Below are 24,552 nucleotides of genomic sequence, written 5' to 3'. Positions count from 1 at the left end.
GGAAAGGGGTTATATTGGGTAATTGGGTCGCATGTGTGAGTGTGAGTTGGGCGATTTGAGTACTAGGTTTAGTTGGTGGGGGTGACGTTGGAGGAAAAAGGGGTGTATTGTTTACATGGGCTAATTATTAAGTTTAAGTGTAGGAGGGGTCGTTGGAGTATTAGGTTTAGATGGTTGGGTGACATTGGGAAAATGGATGTATGTTGTTTACGTCGGTCGTGATGATATTGGGTTGGTTATTAGGTTTAAGTATGGGAGGGGCCAATGGAGTATTAAGGTTAAGTGGAAGAGATGTCGTTTGAGAGTTGGGTTTAGGTGGGGGAGACATCGTCTGGGATTTAGGGTAAGGTGTGAGTGGAGTGTTCTGACACGCAGCTTCGCTGAACTCGAGGTCTTAGGAGTTGACACATTTTTTAGCGTGGATTACGTGGCGTGTTGGTATTGGCTCCTTCATGTGGTGCATTCAATGGTATAGTAGTGTTGTTGAGGGACGATATTGGATTTAGGCGTGTTTGTTGTTGATGAGCTACTGGAAGGATGGGTGTGGTAAGGTAAGGGAAAACGATTTTGTTTAGGTTTTGATTGTCTTCAATTAGCTTTGCTAAATCAATGGCATGGGATATAGAATATGGGTTCAAGATGGCTAGCTCTATGTGTATCTCAATATACAAACCATAAATGAAGCAGTTAAGTATAGTCTTTGGAGTGAGACCCACAATACAATTGCATAGTCGTTCAAAACAACATTGATATTCAGTAACTGAGGTTGTTTGTTGGAGTTTGAACAACCCTACCTGGTGATTTGTATATATTGATGGGTCAAAATAGAGCTCCAAGGCCTGTGTGAATGATAGTCAATTTGTTAACAAATTGTTATTGTGCAACCATTTGAACCAAGAAAAAGTCCATCCCTACATATGAAATGCAACATGGGTACACATTGGTTTGGCGATATCTGCTAGAAGGAGAAATATTGGTCTGCTTGAAAGAGTCAATCCAATGAGTTGTTGTCATCAAAGAAAGGTAGGTTGAGTGTCGGTGATCTGAGAACAGGGGGTGGAGATTATTGATGCTGGGAGTGAGATTGATTTGAATGAGTCATTATGTTTATATGAATATTTAAAAATTATTATTGTATAGTAATATATTTTGAAGTTATTATTATGCCTGTTTGTAGTTTCGAAATGTCGGCAATGATCATATACTTTAACTTAGAAAATAATTAATGTTGATATTGAAATTTAGAATAGACAATGTTGATGAACCTAAAAATATTAATTTTGATTGTAATGGCATATTTGAAGTCAAATAATTTGGATATAATTTATTTAATTATAAAATATGAAAGATGAAATTTGTAAATTACATATTTGCATTTAAATTAATTTATACTTTTTATAAAATTTAATTGATCAAAATATTAAATGTTATAATTGTATTTGTGAAAGACATTTTGACATGGCACATGAAAGAGCTTGGTCTTTGTATTTTAACGACAGAGACATGGGTGACAATGTTGTCAATGTAGACTTTAATTTAATTTCACACTTGCAACAACAATTATTGTTGTGTACGAATAGTAGTGATGATCATTTGCATCGTTGCTTGTGGATTAAGTATGTTGCAACTGTCAAGTAGTATGACAAACAGTATTAGGAAGTTCGTACTAGAAAAATAGCGTCTTGAACATGAATTGATATCATACTTGGTGCACACTAAACAATGTTGTGATATTATTTGAATGAGACTAAAACATTTATTAACTTATGTTAGCGATTAAGGGAAACTAGTTAGTAAAGGATACATTTTGGTCAATAATTAAGGAACAAGTCATTAATTTCAACACATCAGTAGACATAACATAGAGAATCGAAATGTTTCATTCTTTTTTTCATTGATCCTGGGAAATAGAATCCTATCACTTTCATAATGTGTTGAATTCAATTTTGATGTTGGAATTTTCAATTCAACCATCTAGGAGCAAGGTGCAACCTCATATCCTAAACAACAACCAATTTTATCCATACTTTGAGGAACAGTAAGACAAACTAAAGTGTAACTTCAGATACATGATGTATGACATGATTGTTAATTACACTATGATTTTTTGTTACCTTTAGAATTGTTTGGGGTTCATAGATGACCCTCATGTACGTGTAAAGGTCTAACAATTGGATGTCCCTCGCTTTTATGGAAGAAAAGATCTGTCAACTCAAAAATGTATTTGCAGTTTATGATTTTGTTCACATATGTTCTAGCTGGGTGGTAAGAAATAATATCTTATTCAAGAATATTAAAGGATGTCCTTATTCAAGAGGATCTGCTAGTAATACATGAAGCCTAGTTCAATTTGATTTGGTGTACTTCATGTGTGGTAACTTAGTACTTAGTGCTAATTACTATAAATGCAATGATTATAGGAAAACATTATCTTGGGGATATCAACTTTATGTTAAAATCATAAATAATAACACCATATTTCACCATTAGATACCACCTAAAAGAGTATTTTCGAATAGGTTCACAAAATCCACGAGGGTTGTTTAATCAACGTCATTTGTCACTTTGAAATATAGTTGAAAGGATGTTTAGTGTGAAAAAATGATTTCCAATAATAGGTAGTGGAACAAAACCCTATTACTCCTTTGAGACAATGACAAATATAGTTTCAGCATGTTGCATTATTTACAACTTTGTTCGCATGGTGGATATTGATAAGTCATTAGTAGATGAAGTAGATTGAGAGTTGATGGAACAAGATGTAGATATTTCCCTCTCTTAAGTTCTTGAGAATGATTATAGGTAAAGGTCAAACATTAGAGATAATATAATTAATTAAATATAGAGAGATTATGAAAACAATAAAAATCATGTAACAAGTTGTATTTTGAATAAGAACTTTCTTTGCTTCTATTTTGATATCATAAGTAATTTGTTTCTTAACCATGACTTCACATCTCTTGTGTTACCATTATTGGATGAGTTTTGTTTGCTATAGGTACAACATGAATAAAGGAAATAATGTTGTACTAGAGTCATTTGCATGTAACTGTGAAGTCAAAAATAGACTGACGGCATGGACTTATGACTTTTGTCAACAATGGTTAATGAGACATAATTGTGAAATAGGGTCGATAGAAGATAAATGACTCAAGCCTACAGTGACATTATTGAGTCTCTTCGTCACTCTAGTTTAGTGGTGATAACAAAAAACAATGTAAGAAATAGGCAGAAGAGCCTCAAAGATAGATGGCACGAGGTCCAAGATTTATTTAGTGGACTTAGTGGATTTGCATGGAATGAATCAACAAAACATTTTGAGGTTGAAGCTAAAGTCTAGAATGACTTAATTAAGTAATGTATACATCTTTAGTAAATACTTATTGTTGAGATTATGAGAGTCTAAGTTTAAGAGGGGTGAATTGTACTCAGGATAATTTTTGCAAATACACTCTTTAGGAAATCCTAACAAATAAAGAACAGATTGATTTCAACAAAAACATTGATTTTCTTGTTCAGGAAGCAATTTTAGAAATAACATATTAGTTTTAGGATTAATAGAATTTATTTTTGACTTAAGACTCCTACCTAAAACAGTTCTGGTCTTTACATAGAGGGAATATTAAAAACAATATTAAACCTTGAACACAATGAATTAACAAAGATTTAATTTCGTTTTAAAAACAAGATCTTGTCAAGACAAGTGAAACTAAGATCTTTAATTCTGATTTTAAAACAAAACCTTTAAAATACTCAGTTCAAATAGTTTTACTCAAAACAGTTCTGTTAAAGAGATTCAAGAATCAGAATTTTAAAAACCAACAAATACTTTTTAGAAATCTTTTAAAACCAAATTTGATATGATGAAATCTTGAAACAACTTTTAGAACAAGATTGCTTATAAGAGTTTTTATTATGAGTATTACCCTGTCAAAGATTAAGGATACCTTGAATCTTAACATTGATTAAAGTCTTATCAAAATCTTGAAAACAAAATGTGATGCAGACCAATACAACAGTTAAGAACAACAGATTCAGTTCTAAAACAACTGATTTATTTCATCACAAATTTTCAGATTTTAGTTTTAGAGGCAGTGGTTAAGGAAGAAGAATGACACACACATATTTATACTGGTTCACTCAATAAGAGTTACATCCAGTCTCACCTTACACCAAGATGGATTCCACTAAAAGCAAAACAATCTTTACAAACAACTAAATTCTTAAACCCTTCAAGAATTAAGAACACAAGCTGGAAAACACTATTTTCGCAACACTCTACTTCTAGAAACACTATTAAGAAGTATATACAAGACACACTTTTACAAAGAAAGATATTTAGGAAAGAAAACACATTGTTTGCAGACTAAGGAATTCAAACCCAAATCCTCATTGTTGCAGCACTTGACAAACCTTCAAATCCCAAGCCAAGAGAAAACAACACAAGAACTCTTAAAAGTTTTTAAGAAAAACTTTCAAAAACTAAACTCATTTGAAAACCTCAATGAAAATCACTTGAAAACTTATGCACTTTGTAATTGGAAGGGATGATTTGAACTGTGATATTGATCTCCTTTTATAGAATCCAAATCAAAACAGTTTTCCTAAAACAATTTTAAAACTGTTATAAAACAACAGATTAAAACTTAAAAGAACAAATTATATTTTGAAAAAAACTTGGTGGTAGTAACATAACCAACCTTTGATTAGTTAAAAACGGAATATGTGAGCAAAACCGAATTTTGGAGACAAAACAAAATTTTGAAAAAATCAAAACAGTTTTGGTGCAGTACAAATGAATTAATTGTTTTGTCAAACAACATATTAAAATATAGTGCAATAAAATCAGTTTTGAAAAACTTGAGCAGATTTTTAAAACTCCATTTAAAAGATCCTTGTGCTTAATTTCATCACCATTGCTATGAGATATGAGGTTGAATCAAAATGCAAAAGGCTACTTAAACAACTTTATCCTAACCAAGAGCATGATATACAATTTTTATACACCTTTAAACATATTTTCTTCATCAAACATTTCTTCATGAAAGTTAACTAGAATCTTCACTATCCTCAAAACTTATATCACTAGTGATTAAGGAAATTCCAATGTGTTATGTGAGATGTTTTGATGAAAACCATCAAGTCTCGAAACTTTTAGCTAAGAAAATAGATGAAGATTGAGCCTTAGTGAAGAGATTGTAAAGTATTTTTCTTCTTCTTAGGCTTGTAAAAATGGTATAGAGTAGTTGAGAAGTTTTGGGCTTTGTATTTTGGACCAAAGTAGAGAAATATGTAAATGGAAAATAAAGTATAGTGTAAAATAGTAAAAAAAAGGGGTGCAAATAGAAATTTAGTCAAGGAAGGCATGAGGCTTCACATGTCCTCTCCTTAATGGATAAGATTTTACTCCAATGAAGGCATGTCTCTTGTCTATCTCCCAATAGAGAGGATTTGCACCAATAAGGTGGTGGCACTTGTCACACCCTTATTTGAGAGGTTTTGAGAGACTTTTTCTTATAAATATGAGTCTTTTGTACATGTTTTTTTAACTTTGATTTGAGTAATGAAATGTTGTCCAATTTGAGACACTTTTACTTGTTCAAAGTTCGCTCTAGAGTTGTCTCCTTGCTAGACAACTTTCTAAAGTCCTCCTAGTAGTGTTGACCCAACTTCACTCTAAAAATTAAGTATTGGCCTAACATCACTTATATTCATCGTCATAACTTTCACCTCTTCCAAATTTCTACAATTCTTCATGTTTTCGCAATAGTGTTCATCCATAAAAGATATTCAAATCAAAACAATGAATTAGAAGATCTACAAATGAAGATGCAAACTAGGATTTTGAACATGTTTTGTTGCACATGTATTGTATCATCTAATCAATTCTCATGTTTTAATTAAAATTAAACCAAATCATTGGACCATTAAAAATGAAAGTTTATAAATATAATATGTTGTGCATACATCTTCATAACATGAGTCATTTATATTACATGAGATATACATATACATATATTTCCAAATTTTGTTTGGGTTGAGCAAATAAACTAATTAATTGATTCATGTGTATTGTGGGTAGAAGGTAAAATGACACCACAACTAGACCTTCCATTACTAGTTAAACATCCCAATTTTAGGCAAAGGTGATAGTGGAATGTTATGTGCCTTTGAAAGTGACAAAACTTTCAGGTACACTAGTGGTCCAACTATTTGATGGAGGGTTAATCCCATTAGACACTACGATTTGATGGAGGAATTGTGGGGTGTTGATTGTGCCAAAGACCATAGAGTAAGAACATGTCATTAAGTCTAATGTGATATGCATAGGAAAAGTTTCAACATGGACCTTAATGACGATATGGAATACATCCTAGAGGAGCCTGCATTTCATGCTCTAGATGACCAAGCCCCTTCATCACCATCGTTGTTGAATTCATATAGTCTAGGTCTTACTCAATCTACATTATTTGGTGATACGTCTTTATTACACAATTCAAAAAGAAAAGCCTCAATGGTTGATGTGATGAATGTGTAGTTGTTAGTTAACATGAATATACAAGACGAGTAAATTATGTAGCAATGCTAATTAACAAGTCCCATACACCACATCTTTTAGGCATTGCCCTCACATTTGTTTAAACAAGTTATTAAATCTTATGAGTGGAAGTGAAAAATCATGCTATTTTTTAAGTTTATGGCTATGTAATCTTTTGAAACCATGTGACAAGCACTTTATCATGAATGTATATTCTTTTATTTTATATTATTAAATATTTTATTCATTTTTTGCTATCTTTATTAAAAATATTGTTATTGAAAACATGAAATGTGCCTTTACTGGTGTTTTCAATTATATAAAATTATGGTTCCGTACTAAAAGACAAAGAAGTGTCAACCAAAGGAAAGGAAAAGCTTCGACCACTACTGATGGGCTTCCTACTAGAAACCTCCCAATAATTAAGGACATCTTAAATCAAACATGTCTTTTTACAAGTGTGATTAGATGATTGAATATGGAAAGGGTTTTACTTTCACCATCATTTACAATTTCAAGGTTTTGAACAATTTCTTTGTATCACAACTATGTACTACGAGGATCTGATTAGAATGTTTTTTCCAACCTGAAAGTCACAACTTGGTTGTAACATTCAAAAATTTGTAATATTTTCATATACAATAATGGACCGTCTAATAGTAAGATCTTTATAAGACCGTCTAACTGTAAGGTCTTTATAAGTCCGTCTAACAGTAAGGTCTTCATAAGATGGTCTAACAGTAAGGCCTTTATAAGACCATCTAACAGTAAGGTCTTTATAAGACCGTTTAAGGAGGAAAAATCTATTAGATGGTTAGATTGTCTAATAGCATGTTAGACACTTAAATCACCTGCTACACCTTACAGTTGCACAAACCACTATTAGAATAAATAGATATTTTATTTAATTTTGTTATCATCAAAACATAAAATCATATAATTTTCAAACCAAACCATCTAATGAGTCTCGTTAATGAGACTATCTAATAAAGTTAATCTTTAATAATAATGAAAGAACAGAGATTGACTCTATATTTAGATTCCAATTATATATTTCAAGTAGAACTATAAGTAATGATTACAAAGTTCACTATAAAAAGTTAACTGGTTTTTCCTGTTGTTTTCACTACATATTTTTCCTGGTTTTTGGGTAGGATTTTGCTGAATTTACTGTATACGAAACCTTCTTACACTAATTTGTGTCATAATAATTCTATTATATGTAACCTTCTTACACTAATTTGTGTCATAATAATTCTATTATATGTATGAGTCACATGATCATGATAAAGTTAGAATGCTTATTAATGAAGGATTGAATCCCTAGGGATTAAATGAGTAGAAATTATTATTTTGTTGGTCGGATGACAATGATGTCTTGATTATTCATTTATCTCGACTAGTCAATGCAATTGTTATTCTCGATGTTATTCCTAATATTATTCTTAATCGTTTCTTCTTAATTCTCAAATGATTACTTCAAATCGTTTGATAAATCTGTTTCACTTACTATCTACTTTTTTGATGTAATTTTATTTTAACATATATATCTCACTCACTTTAGTATTCTCTCCTTTTAGCATATACAATACAAACATCAGATTAAAACAGAATAATATGGACGTGTCCAACTTTCCAAATTATTTTACTCACAATTCAGGTGTTCCTTTGGTGCTTGATGGAGCCATTGTTGTTTTTTTCTATTTACCACCCACAATATATATTAATCCTTTAATTTGATATTTTCAATATATCTCATTTAATTTTAAGTTTGTTCAAAGAAATTATTTTTTGGAAAATATACTCAAAAAAAATTTATTGTTTTCTCAAGACATCCATTGTTATTGAAATTAAAATATGATTTTCGTAGTTATTGGACACATTGGACACTTATTGAGACTAGAACCCATTGACTTTTAATTAAACATTTATTAAGACATACACTAATTTTGCAGCATAAAAGAATTAAATATTAATTTCTCTTATTCCTGTTGTAGACGGTCGATAATTTTTCTTCTTGGAAAATGATTCTAACACAACTTAGAATTAATTATTCAAAATTTAAATTTTTTATTAATAAAATAAAACTTATAACTTAATTTAATTTTAGTTTTGAGTGTCTATGATGCATAATGCAAAAAAATATAATGCATCGGAGGCTCTCTACAGGAAATAAATTAGTAGACAGTTCCTTCAAAAAAAAATGCATAAAATAGTATACTCTATCTGCAACTTATATATATAGGTAGATGCTTAGGTTAGTATAAGGATAGATATTGTATTTAATTCATTACATATTGTTTTGTTTGAATTCCTTAAACAAATTCTAATATGCAAAATTACAAGCTTTCATTTTGGGTATTAAATGTTTAAACATTCTCTTTCAACTAATATTTATCATTGAACAAATATTTATGAATCTTTAAATTAAGAAATTAAAAATAGCTAGTGATATTCTTAACATATTCAAGAAGTCTTTGTTATAGATCATATATCTACTAGAAATGAAGACAATTCATTTTATATAAGTGAGTGCAAACTTCAACTTCATGAGCCGATTTTATAGGTTGAGTTAGGCTTAAAGTCCATTTCGTAATATGGTATGATGTGACATTCAGTTTCATGACCAAAGATGTAGGATTGAAATGTCAAGAATATATGTAGTTTGAATACTAAAGACAAACTTTTGCAATACGTGTTCGAGCATATTTTGAGTTTGCAGGCTAACAATTTTGCTCAATTATTGTGTGAAGACTTTTTTTTTATGTTATGGACTATGAAAAATAATATTTTGATTAATTGGTCTCATTGTATCATGCAACACATGAATAAATGGAGGACTACAACATGCATATCCCATATGATATTTTTCTTACACAAATTGTGGCTCATAATGGCATGGACTTATCCATTGATACATTCGTTTGAATTAGGTTAGTCACACTATTCCTATGAAAAAACCTTGAAAAAATAAAATATCGTTAATGTCAAGAATGTCTAACAACATGATAGGGTCAACCAAGAGGATCAACATCCTCATGGCTGAAATTATTTCATGTAAATATAAATATGGTTTTTACAAGTGTAACATAAAATATATTGTAAATAAATAAATTACATCCAAATCATTTGACTTAAATTTAAATAAATAATGTAAGATTTTGAGGTTAATATAAAACAATATTATCATTAATATAAAATAATAGGTGATTTTTATTATTTTATTGAAAATGTGTTGATAAAAAATATTATTACCATCATTTGTCACATACACCAATGGTGATGACGACAATCTCTTAATTGTAAGAGATGATATGAAAGCCATTGAAGATCATGACATCCTTATTATTAAACCTGTTTTTAATGAAAACAAGTCCCTCTTTATTTTATATTAATTACAAAATCTCGTATTTTTTAATATTGGAAGAGAAGTAAGCAAGATGAATCATGTGACCTAGTTAAAAAAAAAATTAAACTATAGATACTAAATTAGAAAATATAAAAAATTTAAGTACTTAAAATAAAAAAGTTAATAGGGATTCAAAATTAAAAATACCCAATTTATGAATGACTCAAAATTTAATTAAGTCTAAATTAAATAAAAAATATTTTTAAATTATAATTATTGATTTTAAAATTTAGTCTATGTATTTGGGAGTTGCTTTGTCCTAAATTTATGTAAGTCACACAGTTAAAGTTGACGTAATTTAACTTAATTCATTTTTATATTAAATTATTCATTTTACATAATATTAGTTGTTAATTTTAATCTGTTAAATAAATAAAAAATAGAAAAAATGGAGGGAAACGTTTGTGAAACTGCTGAAAGCCAAAGGACTTTCCCGCCATATATAAATATTTTTGTTACACTTTGTCTTTCTCAGACGTTGGTTGCTTCTCATTGAATGGCGAAGACTCGAAGGGCTGAGAAAGCAGCGGGAGCAGAGGCGGAGGACGGCGGCGATGGCCTCGAAATAATCTCCATCGGTTCTCTCTACAAAGGAGCCTGGGACAAGAAGTACTGGACCACCACTAGGGTTTGATTCCATTCCCTCCTCTTCCCTTCCCCTCAATTTCATACTATCCATTCGCATTCTTCCATTTCTTTTACTTTCCATCAACCTTTTTCTTTTTTTTTCTCTCATAATAGCTATTTTTCATGAAATTTATAGATTACTCGTATTCAATTTAACAACTGTGCGGTTTGGAAATAAAATTGTTTTTTTGCTCTTATTTCAATTTAATTGAGTGTTTAACAATTATGGATTTTTTGTTTTTGTTTTGAAATGTCATTGCATGGGAAATCAGGATTTGTGTGGGAGTAACACTTTGTTTTGATTTGTTTTTCTCTGCTGACTGATGTAACACATTGGCATTCGCTACATTGCAGGGAAAAGATCGGTATCCATATCCTGTTGGTTATCAGGCTGTTAGAGCTTATAATGGGACCACTTATAAGATGGAAATTTGTGAAGGTGTCAATGGCCCTAAATTTTTGGTTCGTATTTGGGTTTCAATGTGCTTTATTTATGTTTTAGAGATTGATTTAATATGGTAGAGGTTCACATTTTGCTTTGGGTTTTACTAAACAGATTCAGTTGTGGATTGTAAATGCAGATTTCTTGTGATGATGGGAGTTCGTCTTCTGGGAAAACTCCTGACCAACCATGGGAGGAATTTCAGAAGAAAAGTTGCCCCCGCATCAAGATTTGGCATGGGAAGAGACTTTCATCTAAGATGGATGGCTTGGAGGTAGAAATCTGTGATGTTGACAAAATCATTTTGTAAAATTTCAGATTTTTCTCGTTTTTACGGAAATTTCCCTTTTTCTCTTATTTATTGTATGTTACAGTGTTTTTTTATTTGCTATAATATGATATTTTATCCATACTATGCTTTCTGTTTCTTATATCTTACCCTAGTCAATCATGGACGAAATATATTTTTCATCAACAACGATATCATTGTTGATTTCTAAAAGAAAGTAAGAAACAGCTAGGTCAAAAGAGACAAGAATATTAAGTTCAGGATTTAAATGTTAAAATATAAAACTATATGTTTTGTGGACTATGATAATTTTTTCATAAAAAAAGTTTAGAGTGAGTAACCAGTACCTGTTGTTTTCCGCTGCATTCTCTGTCGATCATTTATGCTATCTAACCAATCATAGGTTCTATACATGCAATGAAGACCAAACTGGAACAGTTCTCTTTTTGATGAATTTGGTTTTAGAGAAGCAAGCTTTACATTTTGTCTCAATAAGTAAACTTCTGTTAAGAGATAAAACCATTTATAAATCACCACCTTACAGCTTAAACTTTTTGAAGACTTGGTCATTGATATGGTATTAGAGACTTCCACCATGCCTCTTAGTCGCAAATACTTCTGTGAATTGTGATTCCATCATTACAGTGTTCTTCTCCTTGGGCTTCTAGAGGCATAAAACACATGCAACCTGTGTGGCAAGAGATGTTAAAGATGATGGGATTTAGGGTCCAAAGGCCAAGTATGGAATTTGAGTTCCACAGTGGAATAATGGGATTCTTATAAGGAGTTCATATGACCTTTGATTCTCTAATCTTGATGTCAGGTTCTTGGGTTACTTCTCGTAAGGTTTGTATGAACTATATATAAGACTCTAGTGGTTAGGAGTTTTATTCTTGCCTCTCATATCCTTTTAACCAAAGTTGAAATTTTGCGTAATTTTAAGCCAAAGGGGCGTGTGATAGAGATAAAACCAATCATGACCTGCTCCTAACAACATAAGCATATACTTCTACCATTATTTTCTGGTTCTGCTTCTTCACCTGTCCTTTTTCCTATTTTATTATTTTTGCTTTAGGAATTTGGATGAATAACATTTCTTCACTTGACAAGTTCACATTTGAGTGGAAATGATTGGTATGGACAACTGTAATTAAAATTGCTTTCTGACTAACCACAAAGTTCTGCTTTGGTTATTCTTATCCCCTTTGTGTCCTATGTTTTTATGGAAACAACAGTCTTTGATGTGTGCCAACTTGCCAAGTGACTATAGAATGCAGGAGGTGGATTGCTTGACTACTTGTGCATTTGCTGCATAACAATCTCTGTTTGCTTAGGTTCTGGTGTCAAAATTGTGACATGACATTGGCTATAAATTACTAATATCAAATTTCTTGTATACAGTATCCTATCAAAACAGCTACTATTAGATTCTGAACTCAAATTCTGGTTGGTAGTGTATTTAAAAAAAAGAGTAGCATATGCAAAAGCATCGCAATGTCATATGATCCCAACTAAGTTGGTACCCTATATGTTATGTCTATCATTTGTAACATACCCAAATAGCTTAAAAATAAGGAAAATAAATACTAACGAGTAGGGGGGTTAGACTAAAACCCTCTACAGAATTAACATACAAGGTAAAGAACACCTACTCCTAAAGAAATCTAATCTTAAGAGAATCTGGAATATTATCCCACCACTGAGTACAGCGTTCTCTAATTCCATAACAAGCAAGCTAGCCACAATTAATCCCTTCCCTATAAATATGAGAAACATGCATCCTCTTATTACTATATTTAAACTTCATATTATGTCACTTGGATTGCAAATATGAAGGAATAATCTGATCATTTTAAATGCTTGATTGAACAACCAGCATAGAATCATTCACCAACCACAAACTCTGTCAGCCTCTATCAAAAGCAAAATCAACTGCATAAACAGTACCCTTGATTTCAGCATAGATGGATGAATAGATTCCAAGGAAAATAGAAAAAAACATCCGAAGAAAGGTCCTCTCACAAAACAGGAATGATTTTTGGGCCAACACTAGGTTTGATATCAATGTTAAAATGCTTTAGAATACAAAACTCAGACATGTTAGAATTCATGGTATAATGAAATAAATTACCCATTCAACTTCTCATTACGAACCTTATTTTTAATCCTCTTATATGGCATATATTGACTATCAAACTGAATGAGGTTCCCACTGTACCAAATACGTAAAATCAATAACCAAAAAAACAACTTGGATGACCAATTTAGCCAGCTTACTCCAATTCCCATGAGAAGCTTGTCAATTCAATGTGCAATTATGCAAGAAAGACCCCTTATCTTATGTTGAAATTATGTCTTTATATTGGTAATCTCTTCAAGCTTTTGTAATTTGTGCTTCAAAACATGGTGAGAAAGTTTTTCTTACTTCTCTTTGGTTTCTTTAACAAGTCTTCTAGTTCTGGGATATATGCAGTGGAATTGGAAAGCTTTATCATAGTAACGACTTTGCTTATTTTTGCTGTTTCCTTTCTTTTGTTTGTGAGATTATGTTATTCTACTCTACTTGAAACCCTTCCTTTTCCTCTTAAATAAACTTTCTTCTTTATAAAGAGATCTAAAAGTGTAGAATTTGTGTCCAGGATTTGCAACCAGTCTGGGTTGAGCAATCTCATAATTTTCCTTTTTTTCTTTTAGTTCCTTTTTGTTATTTCACAATTACGCATCTTTTGTTTATACTATATTGTTTTTCATATAGTTGTGTGTTGTGCTTAATATATTTTATTCTATTTTAATCACATGCAGTTTTTTGGGTTCAAAAATCAGTCTATCCAGAGGTTACTCCGTGAACTGGTAACAAATGTAAATGGAATAGCAGAACGGAGCTTGGTATCCCCAAACATCTGTGAGGGGGTTGCTAGAACAGATCATGATGATAATTGCTGCCCAAATGTAGGCACGTATCCTGATTTACTACGTTACCTTGGAAAACAACATGTTACAGGGAAGAGAAGTAGATGTGAACTTAAAAACAAAAAATTAAATGTACGAGCTAGACCACAGTCTCCACAATTCGTATGCAGTGGACCCTCAAATGTAAAGAATGAGAAGAATCATGGTCAAGGGAGTTCTACAACTCATTATGGTTCAGAAGTACATGAAGTCCAGAATCAGATAGGTGTGCCAGCTCCATTGCAAAGGGCATCTTCCGTTTGTAAAAGCAAAAATTGCATTTCATCCAAAAATGACTTTCTGCTGAATCCTCTTGAAATATCTGATAATAAAGAAGTGGGAGCTGTGCCTTCTAAAGGATCTGCTGGTTTTCTCTTTTCTCAAAGTTGCAGTGCTAAAGAACTAACTGAAAACTTGTCCACAGAAGAACCTTCAGTAAGCATACCTCTAAACTTGTTATATTCTAGTGAACGATATTCAATGGAAACATGTTGCTTCATAAAACGCAATCTATTCAATGGTTATCATTGAAAACATGTTCTTTCCTTAATTTTCTTCATCTTGATCTATTTTAATTCTTACAACTGATTTATTTTTTCTCCTGCTTGAGATATTTCAGATTCAGTTTAAAATTTCCCAAAGATTGGGTATAAATCAAATTTAATGGTCTATTTTGTTATCGAAGAAAATATCTTAACTTCTTGCAGCTTCATAGGTCGCAGAATGTCGAGTTGAAGATGTCTAATTTGTTGGTGACATCAGAAGACAATAAACTAATGCAGTCACATTCTAAAGAAACTGTAGGTTGTATTGCCATTGATCTTTGTGCTCCTGATACCCTAGATTTTGTGCAAGGTACTTGTATTTTGTTTGTACTATAAAAGCTATTACTTTTCACTTTTAATGTTTTTCAATACCTGCAATCTCGTATCCTCATGCTCATTTCAGTTGATGGGTTGGAAGACTTTTTGGCTAAAAATACTCAGTTGTTTGACTTTTTCTATAATGTTGGGGGTTTATATCTAATTTTAAACCTTTGCAATTTGGGCTATCAAAGATTGGGTGATACTCCTTAATAACTTTAGCATTATTGAATAGTGCAGTGTGTTCTTTACAGAATGAAAGTGAGAAATGTCTTGTGATATTGTCAAATATATGACATTTATTTATTCCACTAATGTTAATACAATATTTATGGATTCACGGTTGGTCTTTGGCTTTTCTAATGTAGTTCTCAACAAGAACACATTTTGTAAACAACTCTTGGAAGCTTTTTTTCTATTTATTAACTTATTAGTATTTCCTCATTCTACAAAGCTCTCTCTCCTTTAGTATAATTTCTCTTTTATCTTTTCTATTTTCCTGTTGAACTGGATCACTTACTATAGTACACTGCAGAATATACTCCTGATTCTGCGCCAAGTGAACTGGATGAAAATGCTTACATTGAGACAACTTGTGAGATCACCTCTGAAAAATTGTCAAATGCGGAGCATGAAAAATTGGTAAAATCTAATTCAAATCCATGCTCTGAAAAAGGTGACTTTGGTTCCGCTGGCCTTGATGTAGCAAACTCAATGATGTCACTTCTGCTTCCTCAAGCAGTTCCTCTACTGAGGTCTGTTTCAACAGATAAGGAGCTTATCATTAGTCCTGCAGATATGCCACCTTCTCAGGTGAATTCTGAGGACGAACATAATAAAGTTGGATGTAGTTTGGATGTAGCCTCTTCTGGTAAATATTACCTTATCTTGATCATTGTTTCTTAGAATTTGTTATCACTGTCTGTGGGTCAAAACATTTGATATAGTATGTTGTCATTTCAATCTACCTTTTTATTTTCATGTTTGTTTATTTATGTATCCTAATGCATTATTAGAAAAAATTTATATGGCAGATGTAATAATGATAGAGGCTGCACACGGGGAACAAGGAGAGACGATACATGGGCATACAGACCCACATTCAAACACTCTTAATTCTGAACATATGAAGTGTATTGTTCCTGACAGTTTTGAATATAGTATGTTGTCTTTTCAATCTACATTTTTATTTTCATGTTTGTTTGTTTATGTATCCTTATGCATTATTAGAAAAATTTTATATGGCAGATGTAATAATGATAGAGGCTGCACATGGGGAACGAGAGACGATACATGGGCATACTGACCCACATTCAAACACTCTTAATTCTGAACATATGAAGTGTATTGTTCCTGACAGTTTTGAATATAGTGAATGTGATGATTATAAAACCAATCAGGAAAAGTTATCTTCTGATCTCGCTGAAGCTGGTAGATCAAGTTTCAACATAGAAATGGGCTCTCAGCAGCTTCTTGGTCATGACATGCCAAACATAACATCCAAAACTCATGCTTCAGGGATTGACTTTGAAGACAGTCCTCGGAATTTTGATGTATGTATTCCTGAATCTGTTCTAGATGACATGTCTCCTAAGGATCAGGTTAATTCTGAAAGAAGAGATGATGACTACTCAGGTGTGAAAGAAAATCCAGCACATGTTAGTCTCAGTCCTGCGCAAAAGGACTTCCCAACTGCCCAGGATTTTACTGGAGGTAATGTGTTTATGATATTTGACATTGACAAAACAAATTATAAAATGGCATATTGCAATATAATTCTTCAGTCTATTTTGAACTGAGATTTATGTCAAGCTATGATGCACTGTCCTCCTAAGTAGTTGTATTGTACCCATACTGAATGCAAAAATTGGTTCCTCTACTTAATGGGTACACATGGCATGGCCACCCAACACTCAATCATGACCAAGCATAATTGGTCCATGCAGAAAAGTTTGTTAGTAAATGAAACAAATTGCCGTTTCATTCTCGTCAGAACTTGTGCTTTTAAATATTTTTTGCTCACTGCGTGAACACTAGGAAAATTGTATTTATATTTAATTTTAATATATTTTTTTTAATATTTTATATAATCTATGCTCCTGCACACCTTAGATTTAGAAATTTTTTGTACCCCCTAATTTAGGAATCTTGTACCCTAATCCCTGTATTGATAATGGTATCCATACCCCATGGTACACTGATCTTGAGAACCCAATCACATGATCCAGCATCACTGGTCATGGTTGCAGCAAAATATTGGCTTATTTTGGGGCAAGGACTCGAGTGAAGAATTAAGCTTAATTGAATTGAAACTGTTGCTTACTTGAATTGTTCAGTTTGATTCAGTCATTACCATTTCTTACAAATTTTATAACACGATGCAGGTGTTAGCAATGCATTCTCTGGGGACAAGTTTAAACTTGTTACTACTCAAATGTATACTACCAAGGACACTTTACATTCCTCAGAAATTATTCTAATAAGCAATTCAAATGATAAACCATGTGAACCAGATGATGCTGCAGGTTTGTGTGTTCAAACTCCTCAAACTTGTAGGGATGTTCTGATTGAACATAGCAACATAGTGGAACAAAGCCTAGCACCATCTCAGAATCCAACCCAGTTTGCTGAAGAAAATAAGTGTTTCGGTACCAAAGAGGCTCAATTAATTTCAGAACCAATGCCCCTGCAAAACGAGGAACTCAAGAGTAATCTGGGAAGCAGTGTTAAGTTTGTGGGATGTTACTTGCACCCAATGCCAGTTTCATCATTATTTTTAAGCACAAAAGAGGATGAAGTCCATATTTGTGTCTTATGTGGCCATCTGACAGATCAGTACAGGACCTTGTTTACTTACAAGGTAGCCATTACTGAACCAACTCTAGGATACCCTTCTGTCATGGCTCACAGCTCAATACTGTTACCCGACCCAAAACATAACTTCATAAAAGAAGTAAGTTATTTTTTGCTTGGTTCATTCTCAACTCAACCCCTTTTTCCTTTTTTTATTCCAACTGTTTGGTTAGATAAATGGTCACTATCAAAATTTGTTAAAAGTACAGCTGTCATAACAGAATGTAATCTAGTTATACACTATTACATAGTAAGTGACAAAATCTATCATATTTTATGCTAGACTATGGTGGAAAGATCTGGGGTGCAGTTGACTCCTGGTGGACAGTATATTGTCTTAATAGGCAGCATAAAGGCCCCAAATTGCAGGTTAACTGTGTCTGCATGCTTCAATTGATATGTAATTTCCGTTTAAGTGGAATAACTAAATAGCGTTTCATCCCAGGGAAGGAAAAATTGATTGTTCTTGCTCAACATGTACATCAGTTTTCTATGAGAAGAATGCTTTGAAGATTGTCCAAGTAGAACATGGTTATGTATCAGTTGTAACAACATTGGAAACGGCTGACAATGTACATTGTATATTGGTTTGTGAACCTAACCGACTTGTTTCTGTTGGAGAAAGTGGGAAACTGGAGGTGTGGGTCATGAATTCAAAATGGAGGTGATTTTAGTGAATCTTCTTACACTTTGCATTCCCTAAAGCCATTTATGTCCCTTCCAGAGTAGGAATATTTTAATTAAGTTGCTGATTTATTGCATTTTTGCTTTCGTAGCTGACAGCATGGATATGAATTCCCTTTGTTTTTCCTCTGAGATTGCATGAGAATATTTGGAAAACTGTGTTTTTGAGATGTCATGACAGATTTGTCTTGGTTGTTTCCAAGTTTTTATTAAAGCTCTAATTTTATCAGAATCTAAGACCTGCCATTAGTTTTACCGACCTCTTTTCTAGAAGAGATCTACAATTATTGATGAGTTACACACTTGTAAGTTGTAACTTGTAATTATAGAATTTATTCTTGTTGATCAATGACGTCTGTATTGTCAATACCTATTAAAATTGTTGATTTTATAGCTAGCTTAATTAAATATATAACATTTGGTTATCTTGCAATTGTGCATGCAACTTAGCTTGTTGTTTACTCTTTCGTTCATATTTTGGCAGTGAAAAAACAGAGCACTTCATTATTCCAACTGATGATGGATCTGCATCCCCTGGCATTGTGGAGTTGAAGAAGGTTCCGAAGTCTACTCATTTGGTTGTTGGTCATAATAGCTATGGGGAATTTAGTTTATGGTATGCCATCTCATTCACCTTGAAAGGGTTTCACATTGTGTTCGTAACACTCAATGTGCTTTAAACCACAGATGTTGCTCATATTAGTTCTGAAGCACCTAATACACAAGTTCTTCTCAAGGACTGTTGTGTTTTTTTGGGACAATGTTGACATTTAAACATTCTCTAGACCTAACAGGTCTAGGCCAAATTGTTCAGGAATGAATTTGGGGGTTACTCATGTTGACTTTTGCATTTTTACTACATGTTATCAATTTATCATATTTGCTGTATGAATTCACTTGCACTTTTTGTCCATTTTGTAGTCATTAACATTTAGGGCATTAGTTAATGTTTTTATTGGATCTTATTTTCTTTTTTGAGTCACAAGTTGTTCGGAGCATGAATTTTGTGTCTGTCTACTTTCCATAATGACCCCCTCTTCTATGCAAATCTTCAAGATTAGGTTTCCAGTCTTAGTTTTATCTGCTTCAAAATTTAGAAAATGTTACTGCTGACTATTCTGCCATTTTTTCATCCATTATTTCGTATTCTATTCCTATTACTATTGAAATGACCTATGACCTAACCCAGCAGTTTTAAGAAATGGGAGAGAGAAGGGAGAAATAATCACTTTCGAAAAGTTTAAGTATCATTTAATCTGGGGTTACAGTTATAGTAATATGATAATATCTCATCCACTATTGTCAACATTTTTTCCAGGGACATTGCAAAGTGTAACTGTGTTGCAAGATTCTCTGCTATAAAAAGTCCAATAAATGAGTTCTTTCCAATAAGCTTGTTCCAGTGGCAAACAAAAGGCTCAGGATTCAGCTATGCTAGCATGGAGGAGCAGGCTGATAAACTTTTAAAAGCAACCAATTCGTGGTACTCACAGCAAAGAGAGACCTCTTGGCCTTCACCATTAGAGGAAAATGTTGCTATGTGGCTTTTTGTCTCGACTTACTCTGATCAGGATTGTTGCCACAATCCTACTTCAACTTCAAGTAGTTTTGATATACATACAGCTAGAAGTTGGAGGCTTGCACTTATGATGAAAAATAGCATAAATTTTGGAAGTCCCTTGAATCTAAGGTGCTATAAAGTTTTTTCTGAATTTGAATGTAATTTGTCTTGTACTTTATTCCGTTGAAAATTTTTACTATTTTAAACACTTCCATTCAAATCTCGGATTAATTATGAAGATTGTGAAAAGCCATTAGTTATAAATAATTTTTTAGTGATATGGATAGATATATGAAATTGCATCTAAAGAACGGCTGATGATATCTCAGTATAATACTCTTAGCTGCGAAGTTATTGCTTATTCTATAATTAAGATTTATCATTTAATTTACAGCTTCCAGTGTATTAACTCTATGCAGGACTTGCGGTATTGGTGTTTCCAGTGGTTATGGAATCATCGGAACAACTGAAGGAGTGGTGTATATGTGGGAGTTGTCTAAAGGATCCAAGCTTTATACTCTGCATCAGTTCCAAGGTATGTTCAACTGTTCCTCTTTCACGCATTTGCTTTGATCACTTACCTGACAACTGCTACAGAAGCACTACTGATTTGTTAAGTTTGATTGGGTTATTTAAGCTTTTTTGTTCACTATTAGTAAGAACACTTTTTCTTAAACTCGATACTAAACCTGAGTTTTTTTTATATAGAAAAAACACCAACTTTTTAAATTTGTTTTCTCTAAAGTCGTTAGTTTGTTCATGACGTTTCTATTTAGAGGAGATAGGTCCAGTGGACTTTTATGACGGGTTTATTGATCGATCTGTTTTTAAATTCTAGAACTCAAATCATATGGAATACTTCATCTGCCATCTGTAATAAAACTTCCAACAGTTGCCTTCAGTTTACGTCAGACTTGAGCGGGGACTTCTAAGTTGTCAAACCAAAAATTGATTTTTCTCGCAATTTCCAAGCACAGTTGTCTAGAGGTATCACTTAATTCCAGACCATCATAATGACTGTATGTAAGCACTACAAAATTTGTTGCCTTGCATAACTTTAGTTCAAGAATCCTGGTCCATTCAAGATCAGATTTGAGTAAACCTCAACTTAGCGTAAGAATTGCAGCTTGATTCAATTTAGGTAAGGATTTATCCCCCAAACCCCCTTCCTTTATAGACAAGCATAACTGCTGCCAAGCTACTGTGGCAGTTTTTTCCTTATTCACCAACATATGTAAAGGAAGTGACCCTTCAGAGAATTCAATAGTAACTATAGTCCTTTTCTTGTAAATAACAGACCAACTCATTGCATAGAACATGGATTTGGAGTTATTAACTTCCTGTCTGGCAATTTCTTTATAAAGTTGGAATAACCTCACTAGCTGCAATGCAACGTGTTCCATCTCCTACCCCTATGGAAAACCATTACTTCAAATGTATGAGTTGGGAAATATATACCTTTATGCCCAATCGTTGGGAATTAGCAAATTTTGTCGAACCAGATTAGAGAAGGTTCTGCTAAGAACTTCCTCAGCAAGGCAAAATAAGATGTGTCCTGACTGTTTCCCTGCATTGAGTTTTTCCTCAAACACATACTATGTACTGTGTTTCCTATCACATTTTTATCCCAAAAGGCAGGGTCACATTTTATCCCGCATGCCTACCAAACGTATATACATATTTTCCTTTCCAATCCAACCCAAAATTCAAATAAATTCCTCATCTTCATCAATTAGAAAGGTGTAGTTTTGAATAGTGTGTTTTACATCTTTGGTTGAATTTGAAAAGGGCAGCAGACTTTTGGTATCTTTCATTGCAAGGAAGAAACCGAGTCCCTTGATTTTGATGAATATTTGACCTCACGCTGACAGTAATGTAACTAAACAGCAAACTATTGGAGGTAATAAATTGGTCGTGTAATGTTTATTTGAAAATGTTAGAATGCCTACATGAATTAAGTTTAATTGGGGATGTATTTAAGAATACAGATACGTTTCTACTCTGCTCGTACTAGGTCACTCCTGGTTGCTGGCTGGCTGGCTTTAATAATGGGAATAATTATACTTATGTACAATGTGCTGTCGTTCTTTAGGTTTTCATACTTGAGACAGTATCCTGTATCCATCTCACTCCTCTTCTCGATTTGTAGACTACAGCTCGTTCCCCTTGATCATCTGAGCTTCTTAATATGAGATGGTCCCATTCCTTAAAACCAGCATCGACTGTAACACTCCTGTGTCTTTCACTTCTTCCAATGAGCAAAATAACCTTGAACCCCAGATTCAAAACATCTTCATATAGTTTTAAACTGGGTTGTAAGGATGGAGCTATCACCCTCGACGTGAGGGGGTGTGTTGAAAATCTCACATCGATTAAATATTAGAGTATTTCATAGTATATAAGTGGGTGCAAACCTCTTTTCATAAAGCTGATTTATCCTTTGCCTATGTCCATTTGTTGTCTAACCATGGACATAGGCAAAGGACAAACCGGCTTTATAGGGTGAGATTTGCACCCATATACTATGAAATGCTCTAATTTCTAGTCGATATAGAATCTTCAACACATCCCTTTCACGTCGAGAGTGATAGCTCCATCCTTACAACCTAGTTTAAAACTACATGAAGATGTTCTGAATCTAGGGTTCAAGGTTATTTTGCTCATCGGAAGAAGTGAAAGACACAGGAGTGTTACAGTCAATGCTGGTTTTAAGGAATGGGGCCATCTCTTATTAAGAAGCTCAAATGATAAAGGGGAACGAGCTATAGTCTACAGATCAGAGGAGTGAGATGGATACAAGATTCTTTGAAACTCTGGTGACCAGTGAAGCTATTATTAGGTTCTTCACTATCTGTTCGATCCTTCAAGCTTCCAAATCCCATGTATTACACCCTCATTTATTTGCGAATAATTGTATTTGAGCTCTAATATCATATCTTAATCTCATAAAACCGGCTTATGAGGTGAGGTTTGCATCTACTTATATACTGTAAAATACTCTAATCGGTGTGGGATCTCCAACATGATGCATAAGCAAAATGTTGACTGGTTTCTTTGATGTCCATCATAGAGAGGCGTCACTCTTATTGTTCTTCTATCATGTTATATATCTTTTGTTTTTTCTCCAAATTTTAAAAAATACAAGTCTTCGATGTCAGATGGCAATGTTGCATGTGTTGCTACCGATAATTCGAGAGGTGCCTTGGGAGTGGCTGGTGGAGGGCAATTGTTGCTTTATCTACACATTCCTGAGCTAGATTCAGACTAACTAGTGTACAGCAATCTTTACGAGCTTGTGTGGATACTTGGAATCATTTTTTTGTATCTGAATTTGCTAATAGTGTTTCTAATCTGTATGAACGACTATATATTCAATTTACAGTATGTATATATCACCAGGGGATGTGAATTAAGTTGTACATGCAATCAATTCTTATTTTCGTTGAAGGCGATGCAGCGGGAAAATTTGAAAGTCGATTAATTTGTTTAATACAGCAGAATTTTTAATTAAGTGATAGAAGCGACATTTATAAAAAGTTGATTTTATAACTTTGAAATTGGAAGTTTCAAAATGTAATTATTCTTCTTGAATAGAAGCTTGAGAAAATTGGTTGCCCAATCGAATTTTGTATCATAAACATAATTTTATGATTGATTTTGTAACTAAAGTTTGAGTCAAGGTAATTTTAATTTGGAAGATTGCAGTTCATTTAGAATTATGTTAAGCGATGTTCATATAATTTTATAGTTTAAACAACATCTTTAATAAAATAATGCTCACTTTTTATTTTATTTAAAACTACCATATTCCTTAAAACTTTGAAAATTAGTAATTGAAAACTTCATTGTTTGTGTTGAATATGATTTGCAGTTACATAACATCTTGTTAGTTGCTGTCCAACTTATCCTGTACAACAATGAGCACATTAAATCTCACTCCTTTGAATAAATCTTGTTTTCAAAGTACATTAGATTTACATGCAAACGATTGCACATGCCTAAACGTGTTCTCTGTTACTTGGATGTGTAGGTTATCTTCCCCCACCCATTTGTCATAGATGGCAGTCTCAACCTAATAAAGGAAAATAAATATTAATAAACTTCGATTTCCAATTAAATGCGTCAAAGTACATGCTTAAGTACATTTTATTACCTGTTGTGTTACTTAAGTGCAACTTATTCATGTCTTGACAAATTTTTCTTCTTATGAAATTAACCAAGTAGCATTGGGGATGTTTTGGACTGACAAAGCAGTTATGAGTTTCATATTATTACACGTAAATAATACACATAATTTAAACAATTTTTGTAATTAACTATATAAATAATATTCTGTG

General features: G+C 32.7%; 1 protein-coding gene across 2 annotated transcripts; it reads left to right on the top strand.

The window, feature by feature from the left end:
• Window positions 1-10,409: 10,409 nt before the first annotated feature.
• Window positions 10,410-23,662, top strand: LOC137808647 (DNA binding protein). Of its 2 annotated transcripts, none has more exons than XM_068609870.2 (15): window positions 10,410-10,575; window positions 10,929-11,036; window positions 11,156-11,290; window positions 14,108-14,689; window positions 14,962-15,109; window positions 15,653-15,988; window positions 16,152-16,277; window positions 16,366-16,830; window positions 17,502-18,070; window positions 18,254-18,339; window positions 18,416-18,634; window positions 19,139-19,270; window positions 19,973-20,344; window positions 20,635-20,750; window positions 23,374-23,662. In XM_068609870.2, the coding sequence occupies exons 1-15, from the start codon at window positions 10,444-10,446 to the stop codon at window positions 23,481-23,483; spliced, it is 3,636 nt and encodes a 1,211-aa protein (XP_068465971.1). In that variant the 5' UTR covers window positions 10,410-10,443; the 3' UTR covers window positions 23,484-23,662. The 2 variants fall into 2 exon arrangements, with proteins under 2 accessions (XP_068465971.1, XP_090155992.1); XM_090299866.1 differs by having other exon boundaries at window positions 10,421-10,575; window positions 14,970-15,109.
• The last annotated feature ends 890 nt before the right edge of the window (window positions 23,663-24,552 follow it).

Source organism: Phaseolus vulgaris, chromosome 3 (assembly GCF_051622355.1).
Source record: "Phaseolus vulgaris cultivar YP4 chromosome 3, ASM5162235v1, whole genome shotgun sequence".
NCBI classification, from domain to species: domain Eukaryota; kingdom Viridiplantae; phylum Streptophyta; class Magnoliopsida; order Fabales; family Fabaceae; genus Phaseolus; species Phaseolus vulgaris.
Note: the sequence above shows the minus strand (reverse complement) of the source record. Positions and strands in the feature narration are given on the sequence as shown.

What these genes read in the sequence shown, in the direction of transcription:
- LOC137808647 (XM_068609870.2), top strand. Translation starts at nt 10,444, where the DNA reads ATGGCGAAGACTCGAAGGGCTGAGAAAGCAGCGGGAGCAGAGGCGGAG. An exon ending in TGCCCAGGATTTTACTGGAG is followed by an intron (nt 16,831 to 17,501) that starts GTAATGTGTTTA and finishes AACACGATGCAG; the next exon opens with GTGTTAGCAATGCATTCTCT. An exon ending in ATAAAGGCCCCAAATTGCAG is followed by an intron (nt 18,340 to 18,415) that starts GTTAACTGTGTC and finishes GTTTCATCCCAG; the next exon opens with GGAAGGAAAAATTGATTGTT.